This window comes from Suncus etruscus, chromosome 10 (genome assembly GCF_024139225.1).
Source record: "Suncus etruscus isolate mSunEtr1 chromosome 10, mSunEtr1.pri.cur, whole genome shotgun sequence".
NCBI lineage: Eukaryota > Metazoa > Chordata > Mammalia > Eulipotyphla > Soricidae > Suncus > Suncus etruscus.
Window position 1 is genome coordinate 66,595,097 of NC_064857.1, and position 26,653 is coordinate 66,621,749.

General features: G+C 38.5%; 1 protein-coding gene across 1 annotated transcript; it reads right to left on the reverse strand.

The window, feature by feature from the left end:
* Positions 1–282: 282 nt before the first annotated feature.
* On the reverse strand, positions 283–20,103 carry SERPINB12 (serpin family B member 12). Its single transcript, XM_049782081.1, has 7 exons — positions 19,936–20,103; positions 16,534–16,614; positions 14,964–15,098; positions 13,541–13,658; positions 10,689–10,831; positions 9,394–9,561; positions 283–687 (listed from the first exon to the last, which is right to left on the reverse strand). Exons 1-7 carry the CDS (start codon positions 20,101–20,103, stop codon positions 283–285), a joined length of 1,218 nt encoding a protein of 405 aa, XP_049638038.1.
* Positions 20,104–26,653: the final 6,550 nt, after the last annotated feature.

Consider the following 26,653-nt stretch of genomic DNA (forward strand, 5'->3'; position numbering starts at 1 on the left):
ATAGAAGGTACATTTATGCTCTTTAAAGCTCAAAGTAGCAAAATATTAGGGGTGGAGAAAGAGCCATTTAGCACTTAAAAAAAAAAAACAGAAAAATAAGCTATACAAACTGATAGGGACTTCAGCCAGGCTTCAAGCAATGACAGAAGAAAGGACATGAGGGGCAGGAATGGGATTTGATGGGCTTAAGATAGAAACCAAGATTCAAGTGCCCAGGCAATACCATAGGAAGATTGCACTGTTGTTTGCTTCCAGATCCCAAGTGCTAGAGGTTGTGTTCTCTTAAGGAGAAAGAACCCTGCCATAGAACAGAATGGTTTGGGTGTCATTATGTCTGATGAAAAAGAGAAAAGGATGGTTCACATTAAATTCCAAACCAGACACACTGCACTTTTCCACACCCACAACCCCAGAGGCTGCTGCTGCCTCTGAACCATTCTCATCCACCTCTACAATGGTTTTATGGATAATCTTGGACAAATAAAAATTGGGATTTGGAGAGATCCCAGTAAGATCAGCTTTTGTTTTGTCAAAGATATCCATGACGCCCATGTCCTGGAGAATAGAATTCAGATCATAGTAGTCTTCCAAGGTGAACTGGGGCAGGGAGATGGCTACTCTTTCTTCTGATAGGTTTTCTGAGCTACTCCAGGTCAGTAGTTTTTCATGGGTGATGCTTCTTTCCAGCTGTGGAAGAAAGAAAAGAATGATTTGGGTCAGGTTGTGACACTATAAGCAAGGTCCATTATTTTAAGGGTCTGAGTCTAGTTCAACAGGAGGTAACAGTCTCCAGTTCCTTTTCCAGAGCCTCAAAGTAATCTGATTTTTCTGGTGCCTGAATGATAGCACAGTAAGTAGGGCATTTGTCTTGTACCTAGCCGACTGGGATTCAATCCCTGACATCCTATATGACCCCCCAAGTCTACCGCGAGAAATTTCTTAACAAAGTGCCAGGAGTAACTCTTGGGCACCAAAGGGCATAACCCAAGCCACCCACCCTAAAAAATACTGTGATTTTATTTTAAAGTGCTCCAATAATATCTTTCCACTTTGATAGGAAAATGGGACTCTGATACACTTTGTCTGACAGACTAACAAAGAAAAGTCCTATCTGACATTTGTTCTTTAGTTCCAAACAAATGAGAAGTAAGTAGTTCAAAGCTTAGCAAAGTTCAGTTGATGGAGATGACTCAGTATCCCCTCTTTCAAATAGAGGTGACCATTAGATTCTTCCAGAAACTGTTGAAGAGACAGAGGGGGTGTCGCCTGTGCGTGCTTTTCTACTCTTCTGTATCCTGAACCTCTCCTGAGTGGGCCAAGAAGGGACCAGTAAAATCGCTCTCCTAGAGGCTCCAGAAGAACTCGGCCACTCTGCTTCACTTCGTGGCCACGCGCTCTTTGTAACTAATGAACCCCACCATAACATGCAGGAAAAAAATTACACTACAAGCGTGACAATGGAGAAACCTCACAGGCATACGCCATGCACAGAGCATAAAAATGATAGCTATGATGTCCCAAAAAAAAAAAAAAAAGAATATGACTAATCTCTCAGATAAGGAGCTTAGAATAGAAATATGTAGGATCCTCATGGAAATCAAAAAACATAGCTCTAACTGAACAGAACATAAAGACAGAAATTAGGAAACTCCAAACCTAAACAACAGATCTGAAAAACCCTGTAGCTGAACAGAAAAACTCAATGGAAAGCCTCTCCAGCAGGGTAACAGCAGCAGAGGACAGAATCAGTAAACTGGTAGATCAAATGCAGATCAACTCCATAGAGCAGAAGAGATTGGAAAAGAAGCTTAAAGCAAAAGATCATACAATGGAAAAAGTACTCAAAGAATGTGAACAGATGAAAATAGAAGTCTTTGATAAACTCAACAGAAGCAACATAACAATCATTGGGGTCCCAGAGGCCCAGAAAGGGGATCCACTGGAATAATCAACAGTCAAATACATCATCACAGAGAAACTCCCAGAGCTAAAGACTGCATGCAATCAAATCCTATGTGCCCTAAGAGTACCAGCTAAAAGAGACCTGAAGAAAAACACCCCAAGACACACCCTAGTCACAATGATGAATCCCAGAGATAGAGAAAGACTACTGAAAGCAGCAAGATCAAAAAGGGAAATTACATTCAAAGGAGCATTCAAAATATTTACAGCAGACATGTCACAGGAAACTCTCAAGGCCAGAAGACAGCGGTGGAATTTGTGACAAGACTGAAAGAAATGGAGGCTTCACCTAGAATACTGCACCCAGCCCAACTCACGTTCAAGTTTGAAGGAAGGATACATAGCTTCATGGATAAGCAACAGCACAGAAACTTCACAGCCTTAATGGAAAAACTGAAAGGTCTACTTTAAGACAAGAGAGATGAACAGACATGCCAAATTTATACACAAGGTAACATTAAATCCCATGACAATCATCTCCCTCAATGTTAATGGACTAAATGCACCAGTTAAGAGACATAGAGTGGCTAAATGGATTAAAAAGATGAATCCAACCTTCTGCTGCCTACAATTAACACACCTGAATACTCAGAACAAACATGGGCTCAAAATCAAAGGCTGGAGAAAAATCATCCAAGCAAACAACACACTTAAAAAAGCTGGGGTGGCCATATTAATATCAGACGACACAAACGTTAGACTCAGAAAAGTTATAAGGGACAAAGATGGACATTAAGTACTAATCAAGGGACATGTGCAACAGGAAGAAATCACACTACTAAACATATACACACCCAATGAGAAACCAGCAAATTATCTAACACAATTATTGACAAATTTGAAAGAAGACATAAATAATAACAGAATAATTATGGGAGACCTCAACATGGCCCTGTCAACACTTGATAGGTCAACCAGACTGAAACCCAACAAAAATATTCTAGCCCTGAAAAGAAATGGAAAAAAAGAGTCCTAGTAGATCTATATAGGACACTGCATCCACAGAAACCTGGATACACATTCTTCTCCAATGTACATTGGTCATTTTCCAGGATAGACCACATGCTGGCACATAAAACATACCTCCATAAAAATCAAGATAATAAAAATTTTTCAGGCTACCTTCGCTGACTACAAGGCTCTGAAATTAGATGTGAATTTCAAAGGGACATAGAAGAAGAATGTTAACAACTGGAAATTAAATAGCCTGCTACTGAACAACCACTGGGTCTGAGATGAAATCAAAGAGGAAATCAAAACTTTCCTGGAAACAAATGACAATGAAAACACAAACTATCAGAATCTATGGGACACAGCAAAAACAGTACTGAGAGGAAAATTTATAGCTTTGCAAGCACACATCAGGAAGGAAGAAGAGGCATACCTCAATAGCCTAATGACACAGCTCATAAAATTACAACATGATCAACAAAAGTAACCAAAAATAAGGAGACAAAGAAAGTAACAAAGCTTAGAGCAGAAATCAATGAAGTAGAAACAAAAAAAAAAAAAAATCTGAAAAATCAACGAGAGCAGAAGTTGAAAAAATATCCAAGACTGATAGACCTTTGGCAAAACTCACAAAGAGAGAGAGAGAAAGAAAGATAACTGATAACTCGTATTAGAAATGAAAAGGGGGAGATCACTACTGATATGGCAGAGATTCAAAGGGTAACCAGAGACTTCTTTGAGAAATTCTATGCCACCAGATATGAAAACCTGGAAGAAAAGGATAAATTCTTGGACTCTTATAACCTTCCATGGATGAATAAGAAAGATGTAGCATATCTAAATACCCCCATCACCATTGAGAAAATTAAAATGGTAATCAAATGTCTGCCCAAAAACAAAAGCCCAGGCCCTGATGGATTCACTAATGAATTCTTTCAAACCTTTCAAAAAGAAACTACTACCAATCCTGGCCAGGCTCTTTCATAAAATTGAAAAAATGAGAATACTTCCAAATAGTTTTTTTGAAGCCAACATCAAACATCACCTTGATACCAAAACCAGACAGAGATGCTGTCAAAAAGAAAATTACAGACCAATATCGCTGATGAACACAGATGCAAAGATCCCCAACAAAATCCTGGCAAATAGGAGCCAATGCCTCATCAAGATCATTCACTCTCTATCGATCCTCTCTTGAGCTGGAGGCTAGCTCTAGCCGCATGGGGTTTGGGGAGACCCCATGTAGAAGGCCTTCTCCCTAACTTGGGTGCGCTGGGAGTTTTGATAGGCCCCCAGCCTTCCCCTCTTCTGCCCCTGGCCTCCAGGCCTTCTGGGGTGGCAGCCCAGGAGGCCAGAAATGGTGGGTCTTAACTTGGGGTGTGCTGAGATTTGCTCGGTTGCACTAAGTTTGTCACTGGCAATTTCTGACTAGTCCACATATGGAAAACCGCGGGGGGGCACTGCATGTATTAAGAGTATTCCTTATCTTTATGTTATGTTTTGCGTATCCAGAATGTCCATTTTGTATTCTGCTCTTTCCCACACCCCTACAAAGCTCATTTTTACTCCTTAACTTTCTCACCCCCCCAAACATCACTAACCCACATTACTCTTTTTAACTTTAGTACTTCACAATCCTAATCACAGACCAAAGCTGTGCATTGTGTGTGATAACCCCAAACTGTTTCAAAAGACATAAAAGGACAAGTATTTCTTTCGAATATTTTGTGTTTTTTCTCTGACAGCTATAAGTCTTACTAAATATTCTCTTATACAGTGACGATTCTAACCACTTTTTAATCTTCTCTTTATGAGCTGTTCAACAAGGAATTTTGGTGAAAGAGTCCCCCAGTTTAATGCTTATGATTGAACCATGTCATGGGGATTGTTGGACTTGTTCTTATGGCCCCCATATGCGCCAATAATGCCACGTGGCATTGCTCCTTTTTTGCATAGGCACATTAAAATGGGAAAATACTATACATACAAATAAGATCCTATCTAATAGAGATTGGAACACACAAATCTTGTAGTGCAAAGGGACCTTACACCCTGAACATTGACATACGACCTGGCACAGACCTCAGAAGAAAGGGCATCTTCCATTCACCCCTGAACCAGGGAAGCCATCCACAAAACATCCAGGTTTGTCTATAACATCACCTGGAAGCAGTCCTCTACCACGGAAGACCCTACCACTGCTCAGACATCGATCTGCTCAAAAGACACTTCCCTCAACACTGAGAAGACTTAACAACAACAACGACCTGCTTACAGAACAGGGCTCTCTGCATTGCCCTTTAACGGTGAGGTGAAACGAGAGTATGCTCCACATCCTGACTTCAATGTAGGATATGCAGATTCCAGGATATTTAATACAGAAACATGATACCAACAACAGAGACTGTGTGAAAAATAAAAGTGTGTTGTCACTACAGACAATGTCTTGGATTGGACGATCTAGCTTGCCTGGAGCCTAGAGTTGGTCTTATGCCAGGAAACTTCAGGGGTCAGGTCTCTTTGTATTTAGGCCAAGGTTATTCCTTTCCAGTCCCTTCATATTTTGGTGGGCCTATGCAAACAACAATTGCCATTCTAACACCATTTTTACTGTGTTCCTTTGACTCTAATCCTTAAAATAAACACACACACACACACACATTAAAATTTGACGTTAACTTAAGCTAATATGCATGTACATGGAAATGTAAAAATACTATGCCTCTAATGTTTAAGGAGTTACGTAAGTTTTATGGCTTTAGATTGCCTTGTGTGCTGTTAAGAAATATTATAATGTGTTACAATCTGAGGACTTGAGGGACAAAGTAATTGTACATGGATTCTGTTTTATTTATCTTAATGTTCTTTGGCTGAAAGTTCAAAGTTAAGATATCAGCAAGGGGATTTCTTCTGAGAATTATGTTATGGGTGATTGTCCTTCCATTGTAATTTTACCTTGTCCTCTTTCTTTGCATCTTTGTTCTCATAATTAAAAATAAAAAAATAAAATTGCAGTTTAACAGAATCTATATAATATTCATGTGCAAAGTAATAGGCTATGTTTATCAGAAAAAGGCTCAGCCAATTACTATCATTGTTATTTCAGTGGTAAAAATGAAAAAAATATGTTTCAGTAACTTGGAATTTTTGTAAAAAAAAATGTTTCTTTTAATCATTTTGGGGGGAAGTTTTGGCTAATATACTTGAATGGTATATTTATTTAAAAAATACAGACATGAAGACCATTTTCTACATTTTTCTAACAGTTTAGAAGAAAGTACATAGTAATAATTTCAAACTGGAAATAAACATTCTGTTGAATTGAAGATATTGTATATTTGAGGCTAAAATTTTCAGATTCTATCATTTCCTGATTAAGAGTTTCTGTATTTTCTGTTGCATGGAGAATAAGATTTTTATTTTTTTCTAGAGTCTGTAGAACCTGATACTTGGTGAATACTTAGACTTTGTATTTATAAGTCTTCTCAAATCACAAGACCTGTATTAAATCACTTGGGTGGTCATCCCCAAGGTCCTAGACATAAAAAAAAAAGATCATTCACTACGATCAAGTAGATTTCATCCCAGAAATGCAAGGAAGGTTTAACATCCATAAATCTATCAATATAATACACAATAGCAACAACAAGAAAAATAAAAATCACATGATCATATCAATAGACACAGAGAAAGCATTTGATAAGGTCCAGCACTCATTCTTGATCAAAAAAAAAAACTCTTAGCAAGATGGGAATGAAAGGAACCTTTCTCAATATAGTTAAAGTCATATACCACAAGCCAATGGCAAATATTATCCTCAATGAAGGAAAACTAAAAGCCTTCCCTCTAAATTCTGGTACAAGACAAGGCTGCCCTCTCACAACTCCTATTCAATAAACATAGTACTGGAAGTACTTGCTATAGCTATTAGGCAAGAAAAAGATATCAAGGGAATCCAGATAGGAAAGGAACAAGTCAAGCTCTCACTATTTGCAGATGACATGATACTCTACTTAGAGAATCCTAAAGACTCTATCATAAAGCTTCTAGAAATAATAGATTCATATAGCAATGTGGCAGACTACAAAATTAACACACAAAAATCAATGGCCTTTTTATACACCAATTATGATAGGGAAAAAATGGACATTAAGAAAATAACCCCATTCACATTAGTGCCACACAAACTCAAATATCCTGGAGTCAACTTGACCAAAGACATGAAGGATCTATACAAAGAAAACTATAAAACCCTGCTCCAAGAAATAAGAGAGGACACACAGAAATGAAAATACATACCCTGCTTATGGATTGGCAGGATTAACATCATTAAAATGCCAACACTCCCCAAAGCATTATACAGATTTAATGCAATCCCTCTAAAGATATAATGACATTCTTCATAAAAGTGGATGAAACACTTTTGAAATTCATTTGAAACAATAAACACCCTCGAATAGCAAAAGTACTCCTAGGGAAAAGGAATATGGGAGGCATTACTTTCCCAAACTTTAAACTGTATTACAAAGCAATAGTTATCAAAACAGCATGGTATTGGAATAAAGACAGACCCTCAGATCGTGTAATAGGCTTGAGTACTCAGAGAATGTTCCCTAAACATACTATCACCTAGTTTTTGATAAAGGAGCAAGAAATTGTAAATAAAGCAGGGAAAGCCCCTTCAACAAGCGGTTTTGGCACAACTGGGTAGCCACTTGCAAAAAAAAGTGAACTTATACCGCTAGCTAACATCATGTAGAAGGTAAAATCCAAATGGATTAAAGACCTTGATATCAGACCTGAAATCTTAAGATATATAGAACAACATGTAGGTAAAACACTCCATGACATTGAGACTAAAGGCATCTTCATGGAGTAAACTGCACTCTCCAAACAGGTGGAAGCAGAGATAAACAGATGGGAATATATTAAGCTGAGAAGCTTCTGCACCTCAAAGGAAACTGTGCCCAGGATACAAGAGTCACCCACTGAGTAGGAGAAACTATTTACCCATCAGATAAGGGGCTAATATCCAAAACATACAAGGCACTGACAGAACTTTACAAGAAAAAAACATCTAATCCCATCAAAAAATGAGGAGAAGAAATGGACAGGCACTTTGACAAAGAAGAAATACAAATGGCCAAAAGGCATATGAAAAAATACTCCACATCACTAATCATCAGGGAGATGCAAATCAAAACTAATATGAGGTACCATCTCACACCACAGAGATTGGCACACATAACAAAGAATGAGAACAAGCAGTGTTGGCGGGGATGTGGAGAGAAAGAAAATCTTATCCACTGCTGGTGGGAATGCCGTCTAGTCCAACCTTTATGGAAAGCAATATGGAGATTCCTCCAAAAACTGGAAATCGAGCTCCCATATGATCCAGCTATACCACTCCTAGGGATATACCCTAGGAGCACAAAAAAAAAAAAAAATACAAAAATCCCTTCCTCACACCTATATTCATTGCCGCACTATTTACAATAGCCAGATTCTGGAAATAACAAAGATGCCCTTCAACAGATGAATGGCTAAAGAAACTGTGGTACATATACACAATGGAATATTATGGAGCTGTCAGGAGATATGAAGTCATAAAATTTTCCTATACGTGGATGTACATGAAATCTATTATGCTGAGTGTCAGAGAAAGATAGTCGCAGAATAGTCTCACTCATTCATGGGTATTAAGAAAAATAAAAGACATTCTTGCAATAATTTTCAGAGACAAAAGAGAGGAGGGCTGGAAGGTCCAGCTCACTACATGAAGCTCACCACAAAGAGTGGTGAGTGCAGATAGAGAAATAACTACATTGAGAACTATCATAACAATGTGAATGAATGGGGGAAGTAGAAAGCCTGTCTAGAGTACAGGTGGGGGAGGTATGGGGAGGAGGGAGATTTGGGACATTGGTGATGGGAATGTTGCACTGGTGAAGGGGGGTGTTCTTTATATGACCGAAACCCAACTACAATCATGTTTGTAATCAAGGTGTTTAAATAAAGATATTAATTTAAAAAACTGTTGGAAAATAATGTATGGAAGCATTTAACACATTGCTGGTCCACAATTATTTTTGAATAATGTTCAGTTTCTCATTACTATGCTGATATAAATTCCTTTCCCTCTATTTTTCTTAACTTCACTGGATTTATAATATAGCTTCTCCAACCATTATCTCACTACTATCTATATTATCTCCAACTACTATCCCACTGGTCATCTTTTCTAAATTAATACCATTGCTTCTATTAAGGTACATGCACCCAAAATTGTGGCTTAATATTTCACTGAGCTAGGACAAAATATGATGAATAAGAAGTCAGAGAAATATGACTTCACAAAATGCAGCTTCCCAAGATTCTTTGAAATCTCTGAAAACTCAACTACCATCCTCCCTTGGCATGCTATACTCGCCAAAGATCTGTAATGAAACATTTTATAAAGGCATTAACATCCAACTTTACCTCTTCCAGGCCTTTCCTGTTATCTTCTGAGGTGGCTGGCAGCAGGATAAACATGCTGAGTTTTCCTTTGGTGTATCGTATTTCCAGGATCTGGGCCTGTATCTCCTCAATGTGGCCAATGTTGAAGAGTCCCATTTGATTCATCATCTTCACAGTCTTACTATCATTCTTTGGCAGATGAGATATATGGTCACAGGGTTGCCCTCATGCACAAATCTACATAGTCCCCAATCTCTCTGCATGGAAGGATTTTTACCAGAACTTCTGAGCAGCACCAGAATAATACACCCTAATAAAACTCTACCCATTCATAGATTAGTTCTTCCTTGACCAACACCTGATCTTCAATGTTCTCTGCTCCTAAAACCATGGTTGATATGTCCATTGACATTTATTCACAAAACAAGCCCAGCTAGGTTTCTATCATATCTACTTGCTCTTTTCAATCTCTTGGCCTTCACACAACTACCTTACCTCTACTGATCTAAATAATACCATCACAAGTCATTAAAATTTTTGCCATGTACCTATTAAAATTGCACTTTTTCCATTGGCTTCCATCAAAGGAAGAGATACCACCTGGACCACTTAAATGTCATAATACCCTCAGGATATGTGAAGAGTCACTTATCTATAAATAAAGATGTGCAAATCTAAAGAGGAAGGTGTTATGTATGAAGCCCTGTTAAAAACAGTATTCTAAATCACAGGCCCAAAGTAAAATAGATTTTTAAAAAAGAATACCTAACATAACAAGTGTTATACTGGAAGATCCTTCTCTCCCTCTGATTTTCCAGGCTGGTGGCTTAAAGACAAATATTCACAGATGTGATGCTAAGATATGCATTGGGCAAGTAATTTATCCTTGGGGCATAAAGATAGTGCAGGATTGATAAGGTTTTTGCTTTGCACATAGCCAACCCCAAACAACAGTCTTGAACTCTGCTGAGTGGGTACCAACTATCCTCATCTATCAAAATATACAACTTTATCTTTGCATTTTGCCCTCACTGCAGCTTCTATATGCAAACATTAAAAATACCCAGTTACTGGATAAGAAAAGTAATAAAATTATGAATGAAAAAGTGGAACATGAGATTCTATAAACTTCAGGTACTGGGTATGATTATGATTATTATCATGGTGAGTATGAGTATGATTCATAGAACATATTTCTATTATATAAGTTGTAATCCTGAGACCTTGGTCTTAAATTTGAGCCTACACTTTATACAACATTCTTGGTGGAAACTATGAGTAGAACATCTAGAAAATTCTGTGCTATGAGATAGTACCTCACTGATATAAAATGGTGCATCCACTGTGTTTTCACTGTCGAAGTATTTTTCCCATTTGGCCTTGAAATAAACAGCATTCACCAGTACCAGTACAGTAGCATCAGTAATGGCATCCTTATTAAAGAGCTCCTTGATTTTACCTAGAGAAAGATACCAGAGAATATTCCAAATATGAATGGCATCAAAAGTTTTCATACATATAGACTTTTAATGTATTCCAATAGTACTACAGGAACTACCACTTAGAGTTTGGGTGAACTGGGAATGGAAAGAAGAGCAAGAGGGTTAGTATAAGGCAAGGGAAGAACTTGTCAACCCAGCCTAAGGACACCTCATTCAGAGACCTATAACAGAATTTTCTTTGATTCTCTGAAACGATATTTATAAATTGGGGACCACATATTACTCTGGTAGACATCCAGAATATTCTAAAGTAACCATCAGTCACATAAATGTGAGATCATAGGACAATACTAGGAGGCTCACTGGTTGGATAAGGGGGCCACAAGGAGGAAGCAAAGTTGAAAGGAGTCCATCCACAGTTGGGGAAAAGTTATGGTCTGAATTTGTTATCAGACTTTGTGCCCTGTTGATAGTTCAAAGTATGTTCCCACCACCTGTGTAAAATAACTATGACATAACTCCCTTTCTCAGTAGGAAGTAGAACATGTACTCCTAGTATAAACAAAAATGCATGGCTGTGATAGAAAAGCATCCATTTGTCTTTTCTCAATCCATTCTCCACATAAACCATGAAAAGCATTTACTTCTACCAAAAAGCATATCTATTATTTTAGAAGAATGAACATTGTGGTTGAAGCCATGCAGCCACAAAGCAATAATAATACCCACGTTCAGCTTGGAGCCTTCCTTCTCTTTCTTGATCTAACTCTGGGGCACTTTCCACAATCATGCAGACAGACTAGAAAAGTCCCCTATTCTCAAGTAATATTATTTTCTTTCTTTCCCACCTCAAAATACCAAATTACTCATTCTTTGGATGCATCTGTAGGTTTGAAGATAAAAATCTTTCCACCTAAGGACAATTTCTCCTTAAATCATAATAACAGCAATCTTTATGTTGTCGGCATCTGTACTTGCAATGCTCTGACCGAGCTAACTCAGAAGAAACTAGATTTTATGCCAGTAGAACAAATAAATTTTAGCACACCTGCTTGCTTCTTGACAATTGAATGGGAACCTTAAAGGTATTGTCATTTTTGTGGCATGTAGGAGAAGAAAATAATGTTAGGGTTTGGGCGGTTCCTACAAGGACAGAACACGCAGGAGGATCCCAGCCCACTGTGAGGGTCAGAGAACAGGAAGAGGAAGTGAGCAAATGAAGAGGACCAGAAAGCATTGCATCAACTACAATGAAAACAAATGAACCATCCCTGTGTGAACAACACCAAGCTAGTCTTAGAACAGTGCAAATACCCTGTGTTCTGTAAACAGTAGAAGTCACACACTGTATGTTTCACATAAAGCTATACTGGATAACAACAATATTTGAGTGAGTGCTTACTAAGGCAACATGAATTAATATGCAGACAACACGTAAATATAAGACACTAAGACAAATCTTATTGATTCAAATCTCTTCAACCCGATTAAAGAACATATTTCAAAGTGATAAATTAGAAGTACAAATCAAAATCATAATAAGGATGCAGAGTAATAGCATAGTGAGTAGCCACTTGTCTTGTACACAGATGACCCAAATTTTATCCCTGGCAACCCCTATGTCCTCCAAATCCTGCTAGGAGCACAGAAGTAGGTGCGGCAAAAAAAAAAAAAAAAAGAATCATAATGAAATACCAGTTGACAGCAGGGAGAACAGACAGTACCCAAATACCCAAAGGAATAGTAAAGTGCTGGAGAAGATGGGGAGAGAAGAGAACTCATTGTTGGTAAGAACCGAACTGTTGATGGGAACATAATTATTTTTCACAAGTTTCCCAAAAATTAAAAGTAGAAATTCCAAAATATCTAGCCACACACCTTCAATGTAATTATGCTAACATATCCCAAATATTCAAGAAATAGATGTACTTTCATGTTTGTTGCATTATTTACAAAAGCCAATACTTGGCAGTGCCATAAATGTTCAAGAACTGATTGGCAGCAGATAAAGATGTGGTACATCTACCAGAGATTCCCCCACTTATTTGGCCTATCACCCCATTTTCATTTAAAAAAAATGGCTTGAGCCACCTCCCTTAAAATGTACCTTCTTTCATGAGCAAAATAAAAATACCCCCTGCCAATTCCATTAGAGAAAACAACAACTCCGTTCCATCCCTCCAGATCTTTCCAGTGTCTGAGGGAGTGAGGAGATAGTATGACCAACCTGGGAAAAATAAACCCTTCTACATCATATAATTTTACTCAGTTATAAAGAAAGGCAGAATCCTGCTATAGGCAACAAGCTGTTGGACTATTAGACATTAGGTTCAATGAAACAATAAGTTTCATGATTTTATTTATCAAACAATAAGTTTGATATTCAACACCAAAGCATTCTAACTCTGGGATCAGAACCATCACACAGTGAGTAAGGCAAATGGCTTGAATGCTGACAAACCAGTTCAATCCCTAGTTTCCCAAATGATCCCTTAAGCCTGCCAGAAGTGATCCCTGAGTAGAGACAGGAGTAAGATCTGAACACCACCAGGTATGGCCCAAAAAGGAAAAGGCAAAAAGGAAAGCATTTCAACTCTCTGACAGAAGGACAGGGATGTTTTGACATGGTCCACACAGGTCTCTCCCTACGAGAGAAATGAACAGGGAATTGGGTTTTTTCCTCTGAAATAAAGAACAGAAGCGACTGGGCATTTGCCTTTGAGCACCTTGGGACTGAGATTCCACCCAAAAGTTAATCTCTCGTCTGGACTCTTCAGTGTCCTTCCGAAAATCCACGCTCTCAAAGGTTGTGTGGTAAAACTGGATCACACTGTCTAAGTATTCCTGTTAAGAAAACAAAATAGAACACAAAGGTCTTAGCCGGAGTCAGAGGCAAGGGAATTGCAAAAGCTCAACTATAGTGCCTCCCAAGAGTTCTGAGCTCCATCTAGCCCTGCCTCCTTGGCCAGAGGCTTCTCCATTGCTCTGACAATTTAGGATATGACGTAATTATCCAGCTCAATAGCACAAGCTTTTTCTCCCCGAGATTTCCTGTATTTAAATCTTCCATTTGTGAAAATATCTCCAGACAAATAATATTAAATAAATTAGGAGAGTTGGCTTTCAAGTGCTTCTATTTTTAAAAAATAAAGCCCCTGCTTATTAATAATAAAACACATATTTTCTGCTTGAGGTCACAAAAGAAAGCTTGGGATAAGGTGATTGCCCAACTTTGTGAAATGTAATTAAAGGCCTCAAATTATCGTACTTTGCCATGGTTTGAAAAGTTACTTTTACTTGCCATAAATCTTGCGCGACAAAAACTATTATTTGTACTTTTCACGTAAACTTTTTTTGGCTTGGGGGCCACATCTGGCAGTGTTCAGTGTTGAAGACCTGCCATATCTGGCAGGCTCCGGGAAACATGCAAGATGCTGGGTTTGGCTGAATGCAAGGTATGTAATATGCCTTACTCGCTGTATGTGTGCATTTTTAATGGGTGATTTCTTGCATATGTTTGTTTCCAATAAATGTTTGTGTCCCAATAAATCTAGTTTCCACAAATGCAGTACTTGGCTCCTCACCTGCACTGTAAGAGAGGCACTTCTTTTGGTACAAGAAAGACTCACTCTGGAGCTCCAACTGAGCTAGCTGGGCCACCGACTCATTGCTAAGCCTGGGACTCCCTCTAGCGTCAAGAGAAGCAACTGAAGCCCAGGTTCAGCTGCATCCTGTTCTGGTTGCAAATAAATTGCAAGTCCGCCAACAAAAACAAGACACACTTTTCTGGTTCCACACTTTTCTGGTTCCACACATGATTCCACACATCGCCTTCCTGCTATATCCCTCTATTTCTGACCCGTGTGAAGTTTTGCTGCAGGAAGATGCCCTGATCCTGGCCCAAACGGTATTTATTTTAAGAGAACTGCTGTAGGGAGTGGTCATGGAGCCCCCATGGACAGGAGAGTTCCCAGGTACAGGTAAGGAGGTGTTCCCAGGTGCACTGAACAGGAGAGTTCACAGGTGCATATAAGTGCAGAAAAGACAAGTCCGGATGGGCTTGTCCTGCTTAAGTCCACCTGTTCAGGCGACCAGCCCAGCAGTTGAGGAGTTTTAAAGGCTTGAATCTCCCCATCATACCAACCTCACCTGTTGGATGGGGAATTCCTGCTCTCCATACAGCCTGTTGGCGATGCTCAGGGTGTAATCAGCTCTGCCCCTGTCCAGTTTGGACAGAAGCTGCCCGAAGTAGCAGCTAAGCACTCCGCTCTGGTCATCCAAAGACTCGGACTAGCCAAGAAACAAAACGGGGTCGTTGTCAGAAAAGTTAGACCTGAAGCAAGTGGTCATTTTGCCTTGCCACGTGTGGAGGAGCAGTACTTAAAACGAGGGATGACCCATTCCCCAATGGGCTACCCAGGTGCCCACATAGGTCTCCGGACCATCCAAGGGAGACTAGATCTGGGAATTCCACAGGAAATACTGAGTTTGCTGTTCTTCATTTTTTGTCTGCCTTTTGCCCCCTGTTTCTTCCTCCCCCACCCCATGTCTGTCTTCGAGACAGCATTCTTTTTCGCTCACTCAATACCATTATCATTTCTCTAACTGCATTCACCAATCTTTGTGGTAAGCTTCATATCATGGGGCTGGTCCTTTCAAACCTCATCTCTATTGTCACTGGGTATTATTACAACATGTATTTTATTTATCTTCACTCCCACACATGAGTGAGACTATTCTGTGTCAATCTCTCACTGATTTATTTCACTCAGCCTAATAGTTTCCATGGCCATCCATGTATAGGAAAATTTCATGACTTCGTTTTCCTGACGGCTGCATAGAATTCCATTGTGTATATGTACCATAGATTCTTTAGCCACTCATCTGTTGTCTTCACTACATATTTTTTTAATTTATTTGATTTTTTCTTTGGAGCTTGTTTGGGGCCACAGCCAGCAGTGGTCAAAGGTAACTTTTTTTTTTTTTTTTTTTTTTTTTTTTTTTTTTTTTTTACTCTTGGCTCTACCTTCAGGGATCACTCCCAGCTCAGGGGACCACATAGGATGCTAAAGAATCAAACACAGGTCAGCCATGTGCAAGGCAATAGGGCAAGTGCCTTTCCTGTGGTACTATCTGATCCAGCCTCCCTCATTACATTCCTGAGGTGGGGGATACTTAACCCGGAGACTCTCTCTACTCCTAGCAGAAAATCACTGATAAAATCTGAGCTTCTGGGGCAGGAGAGATAGCATGGAGGTAAGGCTTTTGCCTTGCATGCACATGGTTGGTGGTTCGAATCCTGGCATCCCATATGGTCGTCCCCCCCAAGCCTGCCAGGAGCATAGAGCCAGGAGTAACCCCTGAGTGCTGCCAGGTGTGACCCAAAAACAAAACAAAACAAAACAAAAAACAAAAAAAAAAAAACCTGAGCTTCTGCAGTTCGCTCATAACTTCAGAAGGCAAATTTGCAGAGAGAGAAGAATACCATGCCTGGTCCCTCTCCTACTGCCCTTTATTCTCCAGCACGCTTCATCTTGGGGTCCTGGTGCCCTCCCAGTAGGGGTACATATGGATTTGAGCAGAGCCCCACTATCCTAAGCAGGAAACACTTGTTCCTTTACTTTAGGAACCAGGGGACATCAAAGCATAGAAGACAGATAGATGTGTGGGGTCTCACCTGTATTTTCTTTACCTTCTGTCCTTCTCTCAAGTCACCAGCCCCCTCTCCTCCTGGTTTGCATCTCAGACATGGGTCTGGATTTTCACTTTCTTTGGGGGAAACTTCATAGAAGTGCAGCACCTGTGGGAGAAGAGAACAGGAGCTTGAAAGAATCTAACAGCACAAGTTTGAGTAGTGTTGCAAAAGTGTTTGTGTAATGCGGCGTGTTCATGTTTACAAAGTCTGGCAAAACAATCATGAAGGAAGCAAAGCAGATGTTTCTTTGTCCGTGGTGCAATGGCACTACCTCAGGAACAGCAATAAAGCATGAACACAACTGCATGTCAAGTATTCATAGACACTCGAGGTGATGGCTTCCCTGTGGACTTTCTGTGGAATCTGGATCTTGAAAACTTAAGTGTGAAAATAAGTAAACTATCGCATATTTCTTCAATCCTAAAAGGTGGATATAACATGTTGGTGTGAATAAAATATATCGTGAAATCATCCTCACCTTTTTCTTTGGGTTTTTTCAGTATGGCACAAAAAAGTATTGTTATTAGCTACATGGCTCCAATTATACTTGTTTAGGTAGTGCCAACCTAGTTTCAAATCAAGCAAGCAAGAACAGTGGAGGATACATTGTCCAGAGCATTGCAGAAAGCTAAGAGTTGAGAGTAGATGGTTGCAGACACATAAAGCTCTGCTTGGGGTAGGGTAGAAGACAGGACACCCTCTGAAATCAGATCAGGAGGAAACCAGGTACACTCTGAAGATGAGTTTTGCTAATATGCCTGCATCAAAGTAAATGCCTCAGGCTGACCCTCAGTACATTTTGTCCTCGTTCAAGAACACACTTTCCCAGCTGAGAGAAGAGAGTTTCATTCCCACAGAAACTACTGTATGTTTCGTATCATAAGACTCACTTTCCCCCATCAATATGGGGGAAATGTCTCTGCATCTTATGAAGCAAATGCTGCCTGGAGCTGAAGCCTGAGGTAGGAAAACATATACTAACCACTTGACATCACAGTGTTACACCCCCTTTATTGCGCAGACATACCACTTAGTATGAACAATCAGGTTAATGCACCTTTCACCATCATAGATAGAGCTTTCTATTAGAGTGATCTATTTGACCTTTTTTTACATTAACAAAAAAAGGGCCCGGAGAGATAGCACAGCGGTGTTTGCCTTGCAAGCAGCCAATCCAGGACCAAAGGTGGTTGGTTCGAATCCTGGTGTCCCATATGGTCCCCCGTGCCTGCCAGGAGCTATTTCTGAGCAGACAGCCAGGAGTAACCTCTGAGCAATGCCGGGTGTGACCCAAAAACCAAAACCAAAACCAAAAAAAAAAAAAAAAAAAAGTATTTAAAAAAAATTTTTTCTGATGTTAAAAAAAAGTTAGGTAAATGTATTTAACCAGATGTGGTCCAGCATATTATAAATATACTTTGGCCTCGCAGGTTGGTTGTTCACAGCCACTGTCTCCTGATGGCATCTCACATTGCATTTATTAAATATTTTAGTTCACCATTTGCTTTAGAATATTTTTTTCTTGTTTTCCTCATCTAAAAACTGTTTTTTATGGTCAGGTGCATGCTATAAGGCTAAAAATATGGTCTTTGCCAACTCCAAGCAAGTAAGAAGCCAAGTCTCTGGAGTCTGTGGTCAACTGGGAGAGTTTTTTTCCTGATTCTTTCAATCATTCATTTCACAAATTTGTATTTTTTCTAAGACAAATATTTCATCTCCCTAAGAGAAAGAAGACTAAAAGCAAAAACCATGGATATTAGTTAGTAGACTCTATTGAAGATAACAGAAATACCCTGCATGATGAAAGTTATTAGGTTACATGATTAGAGGTCAGGATGCAGCAGCAATTAGTGGGAAAAGTAGAAGGAGATTCTCACTGACATGACAAACTGACCCATCACAACTTTCTGAACCTCAGATTCCCAGACCTTTATGGAACACTGTCAAGACTGATCTTCACCAGCAAAACCAGGACATTGGATTTTCATCAACAAAATAACACCAGGTTCTACATAGATGAAAACAAGTCAGGGCCAGGTATGCAGGGTGTTTACCTTGCTTATTATAGCAGACAGTACCAGGCACTATTTTTGACCCCTGGCACCTATATGGTCCCTCAAACCAACCAGGAATGGTCTCCACATGCAGGGACCTGAGCACCAACAGGTGTGACCAAAAACAAAAAATAAAGAAAGAAATAAAGAACAGCAACCAAAAAAGCCTTTGATTTAAGATAATTCTTGGGGTAGCGGGAGTACATTAGAAAGCGTATCTAGATTGGATGGTAGAAGTAGTGCTGCAGATTTCAGGGAGACCATAAGAAGTACCTGAGTTACAACCGTGATAGAGAAAAACTTTTGTTGGGACCACATTTGAGTTAGACAACTTAGTATGCCCAAAGCCTGTAGTTGGTCTTAAGGCAATCTTAAGGCAATTGCTTCATGGGTAGGGTCTCCCTGTTTTTAGAGCAAAGGTTTTTCCTTTCTATTTTCCCCTCTTTTGCTGTGCCCATGCAAAAAAAAAAAAAAAAAAAACCAACCTGCCACACACCCTTTTTCTTTTCTTTTTTTTTTTTTTATTTCTTATCTTTTAAATAAGGGATCCCTCCTTTTGTCATAGAATCTTGGGACACGGATTACATTGTTTTGCCACATATTTCTGCATGTTCTCTATAAAACTAAGAAGAAAAGAATAAAGAAAGTCTCTGGGCCAGGGACCAAGTGGTCTCAGATGCATGGGGGGGTGGGGGGATAAGGACAGAACAAAATATCCAAGCCAAAGTCAACAACAGTAGAATCAAGGAACCTAAAATTTAACCATCTAAATGTAAATAGGCCTATTATAATGGCAGGCCAGGAAACAAGGGGTGTTGGTATAGGATGTAGCCTGGGTTCATTGGTGGAGGGAGGTCGACATTGGTGTTAGGAATGACCCTGACTCACTGTATATCTGAAAATCAACTATGAAGGACTCTGTAGATCACAATGGTTTCAATAAAATAAAATTTTAAATATATAAATATATCAGGAAGAAAAGAAGCACCTGAATTCTGAACACATCTGTAAAGATGAGCCAATCAGGTTTTCTGACTGTGAGAGAGAGGAGACAAAGTAAACAGAAAACTTTAACCAACTGACAGGTGTTCGTGCATGAGTACTTCATGGAATGAGTGAGAAAATGCAAACACACACTAAAGATGACTTGCAATTGTCTAAGTAGAGAAGCAGGCAAGAAAGGTAGAGGAGAAAGCTGTCAGAAGATGAGACTGGAGAAGAGTCACAGAAAAGGGGAAAACCTTTTGGGAAGATAGAGAAGCAGATGAACAGAAGAGAAAGTAAGTCAATAATAATATAAGGGGGTCCATGGTTTTCCATGGTGCAGCTAAGGTCTGACAGTAAGAGTAGCTTTAATTCCTATTAACATCACCTGGTCAATCTGTTGGGCACTGTCACGTCTGGCCCCCAGGCGGACCATGCTGAGAGCAGCTGAGACACTGAGAGGACAAAAGAAGATGTTTTTATCCTCGTGATTTTTCCTTATCTCTTGAAAAAGGTCAAAACAAAATTTGGTGTTTGCTTCAACAAGAGAATTCATTGTGAAATCGAAATCAATCTAAAACATAAGGAAAAGAGACAAAATAATGATTAGGATGAAGGAAACAGTTCTCATGTCAAATATCTGAGATGCAATCATACACAATCTTTCAATGTTATGCATTAAAAATTGAAACACTGGGCTGGCGAGGGGATGCAGTAGAGTGCTTGCCTTGCATGTATCCAATTTAAATTTAATCCAAGTCAATCCAAGTTCAATCCAAGTCCCTGAGCACTGTCAGGACTGATACCTGAATGCATATAGCCAGGAATAACCCTTAGAATAGCCATGTGTGATCAAAAAAAATAGTAATATTTAGGTCACCTGCATGCTGGTAGAGAGATTTCAAAATAGATAGGTTTATATTTAGTGGTGTTGAATTTGTTTTCTAGAAGAGTCCCTAGAAAGTATTGCAAACAGGGTATTTTTAGTAATATTTTATTTAAACAGGGTATTTTTAAAACAGGAATATACTCTCCTAGAATTCTGGAGACCAGATGCAAAATTAAAGAGTGAACAGAACTTATTCATTCTGGTTTCTCACCTAGGAAGTCTGTTTTATGCCTCTCAAGAAAGGCTTCTAGGGTGATCTGGAGTCCTTGGCTCATAGAAGCATCACTTTCTTTTTTTCATCCATCTTCACTTGGTGCCTTTTCTTAATAAGTCTTTTATGTCTTGTGTGCCTGTGTCTATGTGTGTCTGTGTGTGTCCAAATTTCTCTTTTTTTATAACAACATTAGATATTAGATCAGAACCTAAACTACATTCTACTGTAACCTTGTTTTAATTAGATTTCTTCTGCAAGGACTCTTTTCCAGATAAGGTCACACATAGACTAGTCATCAAAACTTTAAGAAAATCTTTGAGAGATTCAATTTTACCCATTTTGAGATAGAGCTTACTTTATTCCAGTAAAATCAAGACACAGGACCTCATTTCCTCATAGTCCAATTACTGCCAATAAAACCTCATTTCACCCCTCTCCAGATACTTCTGTCCAAGTATGATTCTCAGTGTTTCATGACTAAGGACAACCCTAGCATTTGTCATAGGCCTTATCTTCTACTGACACTCTCATCTTTTTTTTTTTTGATGAACTCATATGCAATTTACAGGATTGGAAGCACCCTAAATCCATCATTGGTAGTGTGCAAGAGACAACATCTCTTTGAAAGATGTTGGAAGAGGCAGTAGGTATGATTAATTTTAAATGCCTCATGGCAAAGTAGAATCACAGGTAACAGGAAACCAAAATTAGAGAGTGACTCCTTTGCAATGGGTTCCTTGACCTCCATCTGTAATCTATTCCAGAATATCAAAATAATCTTCTATAGATCTCACCTTGAAGCTGTTACTCTCAAATTAAATGTCTTTTATCACTTTGCTGATAGCTATCTTGTATTTCCAAGATGAACAGGCAAACTCCCATCTGATGTTTTTATCAGACAATGAGGCACAGAATAAATATTAAGAAATAATTATTGCATTTGTTTAGATGATTAAGTATTGAGTTTTGCATATTCCCAATTTTGGTTGACTCCGTCTACCAAACCTAATTTTAAAAGATAACACTTTTTCATGGAGTGGTTTAGGGACATTCCTGTGCCTAGGATCACTGCCAATAGTGCTCTGGGGACCATATGGTCTTGGGAATGAACCTAGTCTCCTGCATGCAAAGATGTGCTCATTTTGATGTCTTTCTGGTCCTCATTAGTAATTATTAAGCTATACCAGATATAAGTCTTCCATATATTGACTCAAACTCTACTCTTGGAGGTACCATCATTTCTGCCTTCTTACAGAAAGAAAATTAAAGAGTCCTCAAGTAACATATGGTTGGCCCCATCAAGTATTCTTTCTACTGTATATGTCATTGCTGTTTTTTCTCAATGCTATACTCTTCCCTCAATCATTTTATATTGGACTTTTATCCTCATATCTTTTAGTACCAAGTCTTCTGTATGTATAGTTTGTATTTTCATTTTGTGCCAATAAATAGAGGTTCTAGTAGATGTTTTCTAAGAAACGTAAGTCCTTGGTATGTCTGGAAATTCAATAGTATCTCACATCTCAGAAAACTACATTTGTAAATGTTGAAAAATATATCCAAATGTTCGATTCTTCTTCTTTTCCTTCTTCTCTACACCTCCTCCTCCTCCTCTTCTTCTTCTTCTTGTTTTCTTCTTTCTTCTTATTTTAGTTTTTGGGCAGCACCCAGTTATGCTCAGGGGTTACTCATAGCTCTGCACTCAGGAATCACTCCTGGCAATCTTGAGGAACCACATAGGATGCCAGGGATCAAAGTTGCATTGGTCTGTCCCAGGTCTGTCCCATTCTGTTCTGGTCTCTCCCAGTCCGTCCCTGGTCAGCTGCATGCAAGGCAAACACCCTACCACTGTGCTATTGTTCCATTCTCTCTATTGTTCTTTTAAGAAACTTGACTCATATTGCTAACTGAGAAGCAAATCTACTGAAGTAGTGAAAGAAAATAAATTAACAAGGTCTAAATTCATAGGATTTCAAAGACAATTTTTACATTTTTGTATAAAGGAATAATTTTGATAAGGAGGTAAAGAATGATTTTGGATAGTATTTTTAAATCTTTAGTTTTGTTACCAAGGTTGATATTGGATCAAAATATTTATCATGAATGGAAAGGGTAAATAACATTTTGGTTATTTGTTTGCTACAGTCAAAAGAAGACTAGAGATAAGGACTCTGAGGAAAAGAAAGATTTATGTTGAAGACTAACTGATTTATGTTGAATGATCCCAGAATAGCCTTTCAAATGTCACATCTCTGATCAATTTCATTCTTATTTCCTGAGTTGGATGTGCGCCTGGCATGAGAGTGGCAGGGTGGTTCTCTTTGGCATGAGCACGTACAGATGATCAGATTCTTACATGCTTTTGGAAAGAACACAATTGCTCATGCAGGTCAACTCCCTTTTTCTCTGAATGAAAACAAATAACGCCAGGAGATGAGAACTGACTTGTACAAAGTCATTTCCTGGCCAAGTGCAGAGCAAGGCTAAGACCTCCTGAGCCAGACCTTCTTGCTCTTCAGTAGAACAGACTGTGGCTTGCCCACATTTATAGCTCTGCTATTACCCTCAGTCTGTGAACCGCAGAATAGCCCCAATTTCTCTATGCACTCATGCACGTAGAGCATGTGAAATTCTGTGAATCCCCTAACATGACTACTACCAATTTCTCACCCAATAACACTTTTCTGAGTCTTAGCAGACTAGTTCCAAGCTTCCTTCACAGAATGTAACTTTTTTGCTGTCTCATTTTCCAAGTTGAGCACACATTTTTTTTTCTTACTCTATTATAAATGAATTTAATCTGATATAAGCTCAATGTTTGAATGACTATTTTAATCTTGGGACTAGAGCAATAAATAGTACCACACATAGAGCATTTGTCTTGCATGCAGCCAACCTGGCTTCAATCACTGGAATCCCTAGAGTTCCCTGAGCATTTCCAGACATTATTCTTAAATGCAGAGCCAGAAGTAACCCCTGAGCATTATTATGTGTGGCCCCCTCCAAAAGAAACAAATGGAATAAAATTAAATTAAAAACAGCATCTCACAAATGCAGTCACCATGTCTTCATTCAGCCAGTTCCACAGAGTCACTCTATTCTCAAACAATATAAACCAAGAGATATAAACCAATATGTAAAAAAAAAAAATTATGGATGCACCAGGCATGTAGCTGAAAGCTGACAATCTTGGGAAGAGAAGCAAGCCAAGTCCCCTCCTTGCTCAAGCCATGCCAGATACACCCATCACCCACAATTGACTCTTTGCCAATGACCCTGCTTCACCGCTCATCTATGGCTCTCTACAGAAACACCAATCTGATCAAAACTCCAGGTATGCTTGTTTGGGGGCTAATATCAACAGGACTTTTATGAAGTGAGTGAGAGCACCCTTCCCCATCCTTCTCGTACTTCCAGAGGCCTGGTAGCCTAAAACATAACCCACAAAAGCCACAGTATCAGCAATAGTGCGTGGAATTCCAATTTTTTAATAGTGTCAGCCCCAATTTAGCAACACACAAATTTAGATGGCAAGGTGTATCTGAAGCCACCTAATGTTCAGAAACAAACAAACAAAAAAAAATAACAGCATGATCAACTAACAACAATAGTTTGCTAAACCTTCTGACAATGATTTAATGTTGATGACTAGTGACAATGACCTCATTATAAGATACAATTTAAGATACAATATAAGAGACAATTTTCTTAAAAGAAAATACAATTTTTTTCAAATTTTTCTTGCTGTACTTTCCTTTTCTTTTTTATTTTCTTTCTTTTTTAATAATTTTCTCCCACTTAGCTGGTCATAAACAAATGATTATGATCAACTATGTAAATTATGTGATACATGGTCTTTAAAAAAAATGACATATTGGGGCGAAGCAATAGCACAGCAGTAGGGAATTTTGCCTTGCACACAGCTGACCCAGGACGGACCTGGGTTTAATCCCCAGTGTCCCATTTGGTCCCCCAAGCCAGGAGTGATTTCTGAGTGCATAGACAGGAGTAACCCCTGAGCTCCACTGAGTGTGGTGCAAAAACCAAAAAAAATTAATTTATATTAAAAAGAAACATAATCTCTGCCTTGGAACAGCCCATCATCTATCAAAGCAGATACTACATCAGCAGTTACAGGAAATAGTCAAAGGAGCACCAATCAACAAGTTAGCAATATACAAAGTAGTGTAAAAATAGAAAAGAACATCATGCAGGAAGATTTTTAATAGCACCCATCAAGTTTTAGCTACTCTAATAATACAGGTACAAATAAGCAACTTAAAAAAAAATAATGCTTTTGGGACCGGAGCTGTGGCTCAAGCGGTAAGGCATCTTCCTTGCCCGCGCTAGCCTAGGACAAAGGGCGGCTCAATCCCCGGCGTCCCATATGGCCCCCCCAAGCCAGGAACTATTTCTGAGCACATAGCCAGGAGTAACTCATGAGTGTCACTGGGTGTTCCCCCAAAAAATGTTTCAACATATTTAACATTTAACATATAAGAATCGTACTAGGATGTGTTATTACAACAGTCAAACCAAGGAACAGTCTTAGGATCAATTTTCAAAAAATAAATCATTTACATAAATTAATCTTAATTTAAGTAATCTTAAAATTACTCTTGACTAAAATATTAACTAAGCTATGCTTTCTAAATTTGTTGGATTTATAAATGATATCAGCTTAGTAAAAATACGTAGAAAAGGTAAGAGATCAAAGCAAATTTTCACATTTAAAAAATTTGTATGTACAAAAATGTTCATAATAACACTTTCATAATATAAACAAGACTGAGAAACAATTCAAAGATACATTACCTATATCCTAGATAATTAACTTGTGGTTTAGTTTACATGATAAAATACATAATGATCTACAGTCATCTAATGACCTATAGTCAACACCCAATAACACAGATACCATGGATACAATGCTAATTAAAAGAGCAATACAGAAAGTCTTTCCTACTGTCTGATTCCATTGACATTAATTCTCAAAAGAGCAAAAAGAATCTGCATTTTACTTTGAGTTAGATGGGGCAATAGTGTTAGACTACTAAGTGACTCTCCACCTCATATCCATGACTGTGCTCTAAGGAAGTCCTTATTCTCTTTTAGGTCATCTTAAAGACAATCCAAACTTAGCAGCAGTAAAGCATGAACAGGGAGAAGGAACCACAAGAACAAGTGATTTCAATCAAAATATATTGACTAGTAGCTAGAGAAATAATACAGCAAGTAGCATACTTGCCTTGCACACAGCCAACCCAAGTTCGATCCCTAGCATCCTATATGGTTCCTTGAACTTACTTGGAAGAAGTAAACTCTAAACACATACCAGGAGTAAATTCTTAGCACAGCCAGATATGGCCAAAAAAAACAAACAAAATAAAAGTATTGATTATAAAAGTAAATTAATAAATAACTTGTCCAATAAGCAAAAATCCAGGTCTCATAGTGTTTGCTAATTTTTATCATCTAACAACTCTCATGATGGTCAATTTCAACTGTAGCATTCATAGAAAAGAAAGATGATCAGAATTTGCCCTTGTAGCTGATTTAGAACATTATGGGCAATGAGAATAGGTAGGTTATAGAAAACTAATTCTGCTAAGTTTCTTGATCCAAATGTGGGTTGCACATTAAACTGAACTTTATTCTTCTGAACTTTAATTGATCAGTTTAAACAGTTAACTGTATATATAACAAGTTTATATATAAATATATATAATTGTATGTGTCTATAACTACATATCTAACTATGGAACTTACATACATTCTTATTGGCATCTACATCAGATCCAATTAAAATACAGATAGTTTTGTTTTAATACATATAATCAACAAATTATTCAATATTACAGTTAACTTTAAGTCATTGTGGTCTGATTTAGATTTATCCCAAAAACAAAGGTTATGGTGAAAATCTGAAGATTTCTTACAGTGAAATTTAGCATCCAGGTACAATTAGCAAAGTTCCACAAGCATTAACATTTCATCTACCCA